At 40.7% G+C, this 12297-nt stretch overlaps 2 protein-coding genes across 2 annotated transcripts in view; one reads left to right on the top strand and one right to left on the bottom strand.

Annotated features, from left to right (window-relative positions):
• The window catches only part of sec22a (SEC22 homolog A, vesicle trafficking protein), a 10028-nt gene extending 1684 nt beyond the window's left edge, over positions 1–8344 (top strand). The window contains exons 2-7 of the mRNA XM_013914155.1: positions 930–1140; positions 2909–3072; positions 3695–3874; positions 5209–5327; positions 5908–5973; positions 6272–8344. Of these exons, the coding sequence (XP_013769609.1) occupies positions 959–1140; positions 2909–3072; positions 3695–3874; positions 5209–5327; positions 5908–5973; positions 6272–6472 (912 nt within the window). The 5' untranslated portion in view covers positions 930–958 and the 3' untranslated portion in view covers positions 6473–8344. The remainder of the gene's footprint in view (positions 1–929; positions 1141–2908; positions 3073–3694; positions 3875–5208; positions 5328–5907; positions 5974–6271) is intronic.
• Positions 8345–10723: 2379 nt separating this feature from the next.
• The window catches only part of adcy5 (adenylate cyclase 5), a 97299-nt gene continuing 95725 nt past the window's right edge, over positions 10724–12297 (bottom strand). The window contains exon 21 of the mRNA XM_013914150.1: positions 10724–11860. The gene's annotated coding sequence lies outside the window, so the exon portion shown is untranslated. The remainder of the gene's footprint in view (positions 11861–12297) is intronic.

Raw genomic sequence — 12297 nt, 5'->3', positions numbered from 1 at the left:
CCCCCCCCCCGGAAGTACTCACACTCTCACTCTATGCTGCTTTTGTATTACTCACAAGTAGATGGCTGCTTTAAAATATTTATTATATAGTATATCTCCACGGACGACACTTGGCGTTGATATTGTTTCTAAGTGCTGTGATAAAAGCATATAGAAGATATTCCCTGTTTTGTTTGTCTTTTCATCCGACCTTGGTCTGGTTTTGAAGGTAGTTCTTAGTTGTGGTACCTGACACTTCGCTGATTCTGCTCACGTCACGGATCCTGTGGACTTGTCAGTCAAGGAGGAAGGAAATTGACCGGAATTCAAATCGCATGCAGGAGGACAAACGTGGAAAGTGTCCCGCTAGCGCACATTCTCAGCTTCTCAGTAGATACCAGTGATCGGAGATTTTGAATGCTAAAAAAATTAGTTAGTTAAAAAAAAAAAATCTATATAAATAACTAATTGCACTGTTGTAGCTTGAATACTAAAACAAACTGTTAAATATTTCATGTTCGGATAGACGAGTGTGCAGACATTATCCATTAAGCAGTCAAGTGAGGTTAGAGGTCACCACAGTAATTTATATTATCCTGAGAGGAAAACAGTCAGTGTCTGAGTGCTCGGTGTGTTCATCTCAGTTTGTTATTAAACCTCCCAAAACACTGTACATTTACAAAAACCTGATATTTGAGAATTTAATAAGGAACTGATTTTTTTCTGCCCTTTGTAGAGTGATAAATGGAAAGCAATGCTGTGACCAAAGACTGAGTTGCAACTTAATATAATTTTCATTGTTTTTTTTACTGAAGTATTAGTCATTTAGTCTAAATTGTCATGAAATCTATAAAGCTTTGTCAACACATCAAAATCCCAAGTTCAATGATGAAAAAGCAGAACATTTCCTTGCTGCACTCACAGATCTGTGCCATCTCCCTCGTTTGCAGGCCTTCAGCGAGACTGCCAGAGCTGTAAGATGTCGATGGTGTTGTTTGCCTCTGTGGTCCGAGTCGGGGACGGCCTGCCTCTCTCAGCATCCACTGATTATGAGCAGGACAAAGAGCTTCAGGAAACAAAGAGGCTCCTCAAAGGTCTCTCCAAGAAACTCGGCCAGTTTCCTGACCGCTGCACACTTAGGACTGGACCATACAACATCAAGTAGGTCTTTACTCTTAGCAAAATATCCAGTGATTCTGCTCTGTTAAATGTTAAATAACTTTTGGTATTAACACGTTTCAAATGGGCCGTTTTGGTGTAAAAAAAGGTCTGTTTGGCTTGAGTAAAGATAATATTAGTTTAAAGGAATAGGGTTAGTTTTTCCTTTGATTTTGACTAAAACCTCTTTTGGACAAGGGCCGAATTATTCGCGCATTTTTAAGCATCTGCATTCACTCAGTGTATCTTCAATTCCCGGTATAAAACCAAAATCTAGACAATGCATTTTTAATGACCCATGGGTGGTGAAATAGCCTGCTGTTGACAGTTTTACTGCTTTCTTTCTGACCCCTCTAACACACATGTGGTTAAAGAAAATACAGAAAAAGCGTTTAAATTTGAGCGATTTGACAGCTCGGGCTTCATTTGAGGTGTCAGACGGTTCCTGAAAGCTCTGCTTGTGCTTAGGGAATGGCTTTGAAACTCTCAAGCATTGTTTGTTAAAAGCTAATTAGTCTTATTACGACAGAGGACATGACCTTAGAGAACCTCACCGCCAACCATCAATGGGCCGGCTATACCTTTCAACAACCACAGAGTCTCCTTTTGATACGTCTCTCTAATCAGCGAGAGCTCGAAGCTTCTGAGGAGTGCGGACGTCTAAAGGCTGCTGAAGTTCAAAATGAAAGAGGCGGCGTTTAAAGTCACCGGTTAATCTGTCCTGTGATATTCCCGGTTCTTCAGTGGCCCTTGTCATGTCTGTAATATTTGTGTGTTGTGAAAGCTAGATGAAATTCCTTTTTCAGCAGATTTAATCCAGGAGGTTTTAGAACATTGGCTCGCTTGCTTAATGCCCCAAGTTTTACACAGTGATTTAGAGAATGCACATCACTGGAAGCAATTTAGGGACTAGTTTACTTCTGTAATATTTGAACATACTCGCACTGTAAGTCACAGTTATGAATCATCAGTTATATCGTGGGATTTAATCCAGTTTTATTTTAGCTGTTACCCACAGTGGAGTTATGATTTATTTTCTAATATTCGGTGAGGTTTTATAGGCACAGTCAGGCAGCTCCGAGACAGATATTGGTAAACGTACGGTATTTGTCCAGGGGTTTATTGTAAAGCACATTGCAACAGGTTCAATTCAGTGTTTATTATATATGCACCAGCAGCTTGTGAAACTAAAGGGCACAATAAAAATGAATCCATCAATTCAAATTGTGGGTAAGGGGCCCGCCTCCATCCCACCCTTAAACGTGAGTCATTTGCTTCAATTTCTGATGCGTATGTATGTGGCTACTCAGATCAGATTGACTCTCATTCCTCAGATATCGTCAACACCGCGAGTTTTTCTTTCCATGATAATCATCATATTAGTCTCAACTCTTTATTGACATTCAGGTTTCATATCCATTCAGATGCGCTCCGAGCTATTCTGGTAATGTGAACGTCTTTGTGTTTGGGGAATTTAATTTGCACTTAGTGTATCAATTAACACTGCAAGGCCAGCACATAGTTGTTTCTGCAGAGGTGGATTTGGATGCGAGCCATTGTGTTAAATTAACTGTGAAAGTGTGGCGTTGAAGCAGAGATGCGCTTAAATTGTGTTTGCTCTGTGTTTAGAGCTGCAACCTGCAGAAGTCAGAAATGCCTTTGTGTCCCTGGATATAGCTTTGTGTCCTAATTACAGATTCCCAGGGTTTCTGTCGAGAGGAAGAGTGGCGCGCTGCATTAGAGCAATAATATTTGTGTTTGTGTGTTTCAGTTTTATGAGCTCGCTGGGCGTTGGATACCTGATGGTATGCACTGCAAGTTATCCCAATGTTTTGGCCTTCTGCTTCCTGGATGAGCTACAGAAGGAGTTTATTGTCACCTATGACACCAAGCGGATCGAGAGTGCCATGCGGCCCTACTCCTTCATCGAATTTGGTGAGTCCGTGGAACTGTGTGTTTCAGCCGAAACGACCATGTGGGAAATATGATGTCAGCTTTTCAAATTAAAACGGGTGCCATGTCTGATGGTACCTATCAGATGTAAAATTGGCCTCATTCTTTACAATATTCAGTTTTTAAAGTTTCTCCTGGGTAGTGCACAAATTTTACAATACGGGGTCACAGTCAGTAACTTTCAGATACAAAAAAGAGAGTTTGATGGCCTGGGACTAGTCAAAAAGTATTTTATGCTAGTTGATTGGATAGTTAACCTACCAAACCTACTTATGACTTCACCTGCGAAACAAAAGCACTACATCAGTCATCGTTACCTAAAAGGTTTTTTCCTTGCCGTCGTTTTAAAGAGGCTTTTGAGGACGGGCCTCCCATATTACTCCCAATTACAACAACGAAAACCAATCTCACCAAAATGAAATGAGCTCGAGCTGTTATTGGTGTCAACCATCAAACAAAATTTGAAAATGATCATTTAAAAAACTTGGATGCGAGACAACTAACAAATAGACAAACAAACAAAACTGATTACATAGTCCCTCCCCCCCACCGCGGGGAGAACAAACTTAATCAGCTCTTTGTTGTGCTGACTGTTATCCCTCAGACACCTTCATCCAGAAGACCAAACAGCGCTACAATAACCCTCGTTCCCTGTCCACCAAGATCAACCTGGCTGACATGCAGACAGAGATCAAGCTGCGACCGCCCTACCAGCTCTCCCCTGAGGACCTGCGGGCTATCAATGGATTCTCAGTGCACGCACCTTCAAAGTACAAGGGCATCGGTAGGACATAAGCTGCACACGTATGCGTGCAAAGTATGAGAGAGGCTTGTAATGAATTTATATACGTACAGCATTTAAAGATGCATTTATTCATGTGCATAAATATATATACAGGGTGTGCATGCACATTCAATTTAGATATTTAATCTTATTATTTGTATTAATTTTTTATTCTTAACATTGATGGTATTGACCACAAGACTGTGACATGATGTACATAGTTGCTTTTCCCTCAAAATGTTCCTGGAGAAGGAAAACAGGAAGTGCTACATGGCTTTAAAGACTTTCAAAGCAGACTCTGATGAAGACTTCAAGTTGATATGCTTTGCTCTGTTTTGCTTGCTCATTTCAACCTAAACAAAATGCCTCAGGAAGCATCTGTTTTTTATCCTTTATCGAGGTTTTTTGGACAAATCAGAAACATTACCCCAGAGTTCAGAGCTTTCAGCAAGTTTTACACCCCTGCCATGGACGCACGTTTTTCTGTGATAAACACATTTCCCTGGACCCAGGGCCTCTCCACAGGATCCTAGTCCCTTTTGCTTTTTGAGCTGTTTGTTCACGCCTCTTTTGCTTTTATTAAAATGTATTAATATGCAGTTCAGAACCAAAATGATTCCTCATCGCCGTATTTTCCTGTATCTTCAGTGGATTAACAAAGACATTTCTTAATTACAAAGTCTCATTTAAGCCCTAAATATTGAAATATTTATTGAAAGAAAAAAACAAAACATCCGCAGCAGAAGTCATTCAGCTGCTTAAATTTGAAATGGTTACTTTCTGGTGGATTATAAAGGGCAGAGAGAGACTGTGTGATGAGATACTCATTTTCAAAATGAATCCATTCCGCTGTTGCTTCGTCGTAGCTCAGACCCCGTGCTCTTTACATCGTCCACAAAAACAACCCCTTTTCCCCACTGTCACACCTCAGTTGCCCCAAGCTAAGCGATGCCACCTCGGGTCACTTGGAGCTGTTGTGTTTCCCCCTGACATCCGAGAGAGCAGCTCTCCACGCTCTGCTCACTCTCCGCGGACCTTCCCAGTGTCTTGTTTTTCTGAGAACATAAATCATTTTATCCTGAGGGATGAAGTATGCTAATCTGATAATAGTGACACATTAATTCTTTTACTCTGCAAGAATGTTTTGAAAGTGAGATTTGAGAACAGCACATTCTTGGCTTATCTTTGCCATTCAGGGATTTATTCCCTTTGTCCTGCACATAATAGCTTTTATATGTATATATATATATAAATGAAATTTTGTCAAATCTAGTTGCTTTGTTGTTCTTCGGAAAGCAGATTTATCCGAGACCTGCGTCCTTGTTCTCTTGCAGCTCCCACGCAGATGCTGGAGCCGGTGACTCTCCCGGGAATCGTATCCTGTGTGCTGAGCATCCTCTGTGGGGGGCTGAACCTGCTGCGAGGGGTCCACGCTATAGAGAGCATACTGCAGGTGAGGGCATTCTAGAAACGACTCTCAGATTCAGTTTCTCTTAAAGGGAAATGAATGCTCAATGCAAGGCTGGTTCTAGTTTGATACTTTTAGCTGTCAGTTTTATTTGTAGCAAGAAACTTAGAGGACGAATGAATTCCCGAGGGCTGGGAATGTAGGTCCGTCACAGAAAAGCAATCAGGTAGTCAGGAAACGCAGACTTTAAAGGTGGTGGGATTTATTCTAAAGAGAAAATGATGGCAAAGACTTCACTGTAAACATTCATCCCGGTTTACTAATTATCTGCCTGCCTCAACTTTGACGTCATGAGCCACTAATATCTCCTGACTAACATAAACTTATGACTGATTATGGTCTGTCTGGGCTCACGTCACTACCACATGCCTGCCATTGTGTCCCTTGATAGAGCACCTGTCACATCACACTCTATGAACTAGATTAGATCACAGTACATGAAATGCATGAATAAAGATACCTCGACATGTTCTTGTCATATTGGTTTCTTTTTTTTGTCCCTACATAAATGATTAGCGCTTCAAAAAACAACAAAAAAACCCAAGCATTTTCTCTGTGTCTGCAGAATGATGATGAAGACTTTAATTACGTGATTGCCTTCTTCCTCGGCACAGCGGCCTGTCTGTATCAGGTAAGTGATAGTCTGCGGTAAGGGGAGCCCATCACTGGCTGACTAACAGCCCTGCACTTTATAGCTCAGCAGCTTGTCAGCTACACATTAGCAAAAGCTCAGTGCCTTTCGGTCCAGTACCTTCTCTAAAAGATTTTGCTCAGCTTTTTTTGTGCAGCTCCTGATACTAAATGGATCACCGCAGACTGGTAGACACAGTGATGGGCACAGAGACATCAAATGGGATTTCTTATGAAAAACATCCCCGCCGGTCATGTGGTCTGCGCATCGTTCACGCTCTCTGTCTTTCTCCTTTCAGTGCTACCTGTTTGCCTACTTCTCAGTCTGGAGGAACAGCAAGTCCTTCCTGGCCTTTGCACTCATCTGTCTTTCCAACATGTATTTGTACGAATTGAGGAACATCTGGCAGATCCTCTTTCACGTGGCGGTGGGCGCCTTCATGACCCTGCAGATCAGACTGAGGCAACCGCTCGGCAAAGCACCGGACTACAATGTCTGACAAAAAAAGATCTGAAACTCAAAGGATAAATGGACCTGTAGTCTGAAAATACTGGAAACAAAATAGAGACAAACAACAAAAAACCAAGCATCTCGATTCAGTGAGAAAAGCCAAAAGCGATCTCGCAGCAGCGCGGTAGCCCTGTTCAATAAACCCCAGCAGCTGTGAACAGATCTCAGTTTGGACTCTGCTGCAGCTTGAATCATTTATGGGCCTTCCTGGGAAGCCACTGCCCGATAACAATTTTCGACTTCCTTTCAGTGCATCCATCCCACCTGCAGGACGGATGCAGTTTTGCTCCCTCTGCAAGCACCAAGTATTGAAAGCGACGCCACTCGCTGCCAAATGCACCGGCTAAACAATCACATGAACTTCAGTTACTTGTTCAGTTATTTTTCATCTTCTATGTAAACCCACTGGTTCTCCATCAGGTGCACGACTGGTTTCAGTCATGGTTTAAACCTATGCAACGCTGCCTTCTGCACGTGTGTGTCCTCGTATCTTATTTCGTAAGTGTTTGTCACCGTTTAGACCATTCTGCGTATTTATTTACCGACTGATTTCTCTGACGAAGAATTCTCCAGATTTTATGAATTTTGCTTGGTGATCGCTCCACTTTTATGTACACTTGTGTCTTTTTTTAGTCGCAAAGTAGCTCCTGTTTCAGCCGACGCAAACAGGCTGTTTGCATTCGTACCCTACTTCCTCGCCTACACAGCCTCAAGCATATGCCAGTGTCAAGTGACTGTGTTAATAAACAGGTCTGTGTTGGCAGCGGTATAGATGCATAGCTGCGTTGTCAAAGCCAGAGGCGGCCTGTATCATCTGAACAGCCTCTGGCCTGTTTTTTTTATTTTCCCCTCCCACCGAGCCCCTCAGTTCAGACTTGGCTGCCATTTCTAAAAACAAAAACAAGAAGGAAAAAAAGCAAAAACTCATCTTTCACATTTAGGATATTGGCAGTGTTCACATTTAACACGATTATGACACAAAGATGCCATATTTATCGTCATCGGGGATTTATGGAGTGATTTCCCGGCGTTCCTGCATCATCCCAACAACTAACAGCAAACAAAACGAGAAGGGGAGAGAATCGAGTCGTGTTTTTCTTTTTTCTCTCCATGAGCAGTTTCAGTCGTGCCGAGGCTGTCATGACGTTTTTCTTTTTTAATTTACATTTTTTATTTATTTTGGATGATCCCTGTCTCACAGGAAGAAGTGAAAAATGAATCAGAGCATAGACGCGTACGCAGCTTTGCTTTCACGTCCATCTGGCATCTGCACTATTGTTCTGTCCAGAGACTGCTGTAACACTTCATTCTCGTGTGATTCATCATCTGAATGTTCTCTGCTTTCCAGCATCGGGTGCCACACCTACATGACCTAATAGCTCCTTTTTTTTTACCCTACGGCTCAGACTTGATTGGAACTGAAATGTGATTCGCAAACTTCTAGATTGTTCAGATGTTTTCCACAGCAGTTACAGTAAACGTGTTGTGTGGGTGTGTGCTGTAAAATAGGAAACTTGAAAGTCAAAGATTTAAGTAATCCAAGTGTGGAACATGAATGTGATCATTTACAGGTCTTTAAATGGAATTTTCTAATCTAAACTTTGAATTTATTTGACACTAGAGACCTGTTATGATTAGAATACAAAATCTTGTTAAATGTTAAAGTTATGAAATGTGGAAAACATTGATTTGATTTGATGGGGTAAATGTGTTGGAACGCTAGTTTTAAGCCAGTTGTAGTAGCTCCATATTGGCCATTTTTGTGTGTGTTGCACGTGCACATCATGATGTGATCTGGTCCTCAATTTGAAACATGTGAGCAAAGCTGTGGAACACCGAACATTAAAAAACATTTCCATTACAATGATATCTTTTTTTTATCATAGCACTGTCAGTTTCATACCAAATTCAGGGATATCTGGTACATGTTGCAGTAATTGTGAAGACAAAAATCACTTTTGTTTTAAAACAAAAAAGCAGGGATGCTTCTCCTGAGCAGGAAGTGCTCCCATTTTCACAGATATGTGCTGCCTGACCTGCACAAATTTGAACTTGAATGTCAGCGTGGTGACGATGTGATTGTAGCAACGCTCACATAGTTAGAGCCCAACAGGTTGGCTGTTCAGAAAGGTCACATTCATTAAGTCTGGAGATTTTGTTTGCACTAACATGGGTTTGAATTCCCGGAGAAAAGCAGAGGAAACACTGTTGTTCCTGCAGCTGCTGCATTACAGTCGACGACGATTCTTATTTTATCCGAGCGAGCTCAGTTTAAATTGGGAGGCTTCAGTTTTGATTACAGTCTGGCACTGCTATGTAAATGCACAGCAGGAGTGACCAAGATCTTAACTGATTCCTGTTGGAGATAATAGCCACTGATTTGACTTATAAATCCAGATATTAATACCGTGACGGATAATGTAACGGGCAGAGCGTTAATCAGGAGATTAGCATTTTTCCTCCTTGTCCTCCGTCATATAAACAATAATCAGTAATAACAAAAAAGAAGACAAAGGACCTCATGCGTAAAGCCTGTCATGCAGTGCTCCTGCCATCTGTTGGTGAGCTACGTGAACATGTAAAATGACTCCCAGGATAGAGTGCAGTTAAAACAGAGGAGACACCTGAGCTTTCCACACATTTAAACAAACCTTTTGTTTATAGATTTTGGCTTTGTGCTGCTGAAAGAGGAAAAAGTCTTCCTCAGCCTGTGATATTTTAGACAATGCACCTTTCCAAGCTACAGCGTGTCCACATACATTTGGTCACTTTTGTTTCTTATTCAAGTCCGTAGCTTTGGTATTGTGTGCCAAAACGACAGCTTGCACAAAGTAAACACCAGCATCAATCTAGATCCATAAGAGACCTGACAGCACAGCAGAACATGAACAAGAATCAGATCTCAGGGTACCTGTGAAACCTCTCAGCAGTTTATTTTACTATAAAAAAACAGCATAATGTTTAGCATGGCAACAAAAACAATCCACAGTTTTGTCTCTGAAGCCATTTGTGTCACAGACACGGCCACCTCGTGTCAAATAAAAAGCGAATGAGAATGCTGTACTTTGTAAAGATGGATCCACTCAGGCACCTTGTAGTCACGCCCCTCATCTCTGGTCTGTGCCTCTCCAAGCCCCTCGTGTTCCCTAATGGCACATTCATGCACAGCGAACAGTAGAAAGAGGGGGGTGACGTGGGTGTAGAATGGCAGTGCATCCAATTGGAATCATATGGAATGACACCTATAGGTATTAGCCGGGGTGTGTGAAGATAATGGTTGCAGCAGTACAGTACATTAACAAAGATTAAAAAAAAAAACGCCAGAGAAGACCAGTGCAGGTTTTTCCCCTTCATTCCACAGGCTCAGAATCATAGTGCCATTTACTCTTTAAAAAGGAATGAAATTCAAAGGATAAGGCTAGTGCTAATATTTTTGGGTCAACAAAGTCCCATGAAACGACCAAATTTCCAGTGGACTAAATTCTGATGTTGTTCAAAAGCAACGATTAGTGAGGCAATTATTCCATATAATCATCATGGGCACTTACTGAGCGCGTCAAGTCTGAATTAAAATAAATTAATAGAGTGAAACAAGTCTAACTTGTTAATAAATTGTTTCATTTGCATGTGTTACTCAATACATACTGAAAGATTAAATATTAGTCCTAAGTAACTGATTCTCTCCTCTTTAAACAATATTTTTTTAAATCTTTTAATAAGTTGGACTATTGCTGGGACTGCCAACAATATCTGTCTCCCGCTTAAACATTTATAGTTTCCGTAAACTGAAAATCCGCCCACTGAGTGGTAGAAGAGCTCTGATTGGCCGGAATTTGACAACACATTTCTGTGAGTTTAAATAATCTTTTCAAGTTCAACTATCAATTTATTAATATTTTTTTAATGGAAAGTGTCCAAATTAATTATTTTCTGACAGCAGTTTAAAATTAATACATTTATTAACCTCCTAGGAGCTGGCGTCCACATATGTGGACATCACATTTTGGGTTACTTAGACCAAAATACTGAATTTTGGGCCTGATATCCACTTACGAGGACATTACACTGTCACTGTTCTATCAAAATTTTAAATGAATATCCTCCTATGTGGCTCTCATTTTTCTTAAAAACAAAAATAAGGCAAAAAAAAAAAAAATGTAAAAAATTAAAGTAATTCTTTGTTTTTACATCCATCGGGCCCCAATATGTCCAAATATCAAAGAGAAATTTAAAATGCATGCGGTGGAAGAGTTTGGGTCTTAGGAGGTTAATATGCAGGATTTAAATAGAACCTGAGGCTAGTTATTCAGATAGAAGTCCATAGACTGCAGTTCATTTTGAGTCCACTTAATACATACAACATTGTAGTGAAGTAAATACTGATCTGCATAGCATACCAAATAAGTTTTAAATAACTTCACGCACAAATTCAGTTTGTTTTCACAAGATGCAAGTGGAGAGAATATTGCAGGCATTACTTAAAATGTTAATTTTGCTCTTTTCATGAGATCAGTTGACAGTTATAATAATATGACTCTATATAAAATATGGACATAGCTTCACAGGTCTGAAAATAGAAGCCAATGCAGTTTAGGTGCCTTAAACATGCTTTTCATGGCCAGCAGGGGGCGACTCCTCTGATTACAAAAACAAGTTTGATTTTACTGGAAGAAGAAATCTGGAAGGACACTTACTAGGCTCCAGTTATCTATGACCTCTGTAAGCGTTTTCCTAATTAGTTCGTCTTGATTGCTAGCTTCAAGTGTCTAAATACAGCACGATATTGACTACTGACAGTCAAATAAGAGAACAAAGCAGAGCATGATCTTCCTTGCGATTGACAACCAGATGAGCGTGCGGTGTTTCTAAGTGAGATCCACCCCCAGTGGCCTCTAAACTGTTAGCTCAAGGCTTAACAATACTTCACAAACCAATGGGTGACGTCATGCATGCCTACATCCATCTTTTATATACAGTTTTCTAGCCTTATCCTTTAAACTTGGTTCTGAAGTTTTCTGGATTCAGTATTCTCAGGTGAAAACATTTTTCTGTCCATTTACGTTTTCCTGTGACAAAACAAACCAAACCAGGTGAAGTATTTGGTAATATCATCATTAAAAATCACTTGAATCCATGAGCCAGCCAGGTCAGTTTGTCTGATGACACGCTGAATAAAGATGTAATACTGAAGAGAACTGCTCTGTTAAGGAAAGAAAACAGCAGATAATTGGGCACATGTCCACATGTGCTTATCTGTCCCTGTCCACAGGATGAGCATCATCACCGTCGTCAGTACAGAGTCCATGTTAAAGGCCTCATCGGAGATCATCGGACATTCATTGGGTCGTACCATCTGATTGAGCAAGCGAGTGGGGAGCTGTGGGAGCAGAGCACAACAAGGTGGACGGCTGAAAGCACTGGAGTGCAAAAAGAAATGGCTTTTGAGCACCAAGGCTGATGCATTTCCATCCTCTAGTCCGTCATTCAATGTACCGCCTTGCTCGGTTTTAAAACTTGCTTTTCGCTGTGAGAAAAGGGCAAGAAAAGAGGCTATTTGGGGGGAGCTGAAGCTAAACGGAACATCAGCTGTGATGCAGTGCTAACATCAGGCAACACCAGTGAGGACGTCTGAAATCCCAACATGAATTATACAGTATGTATATCTGAATATGTATAATATATATATTCATGTACAAAATATAGAATCTTAATATATCTCATAGGGTTTGTGTTTCGAAGTTAAAATAGAAAATGTTAAAGATTAGAAAAAGCTCTTTACTGACATCCTCGTTGTTTTATGTGTTTGTGAATATA

Source organism: Pundamilia nyererei, unplaced genomic scaffold (genome assembly GCF_000239375.1).
Source record: "Pundamilia nyererei isolate P.nyererei 1_Seehausen unplaced genomic scaffold, PunNye1.0 scaffold00175, whole genome shotgun sequence".
Lineage (NCBI taxonomy): Eukaryota > Metazoa > Chordata > Actinopteri > Cichliformes > Cichlidae > Pundamilia > Pundamilia nyererei.
Note: the sequence above shows the minus strand (reverse complement) of the source record. Positions and strands in the feature narration are given on the sequence as shown.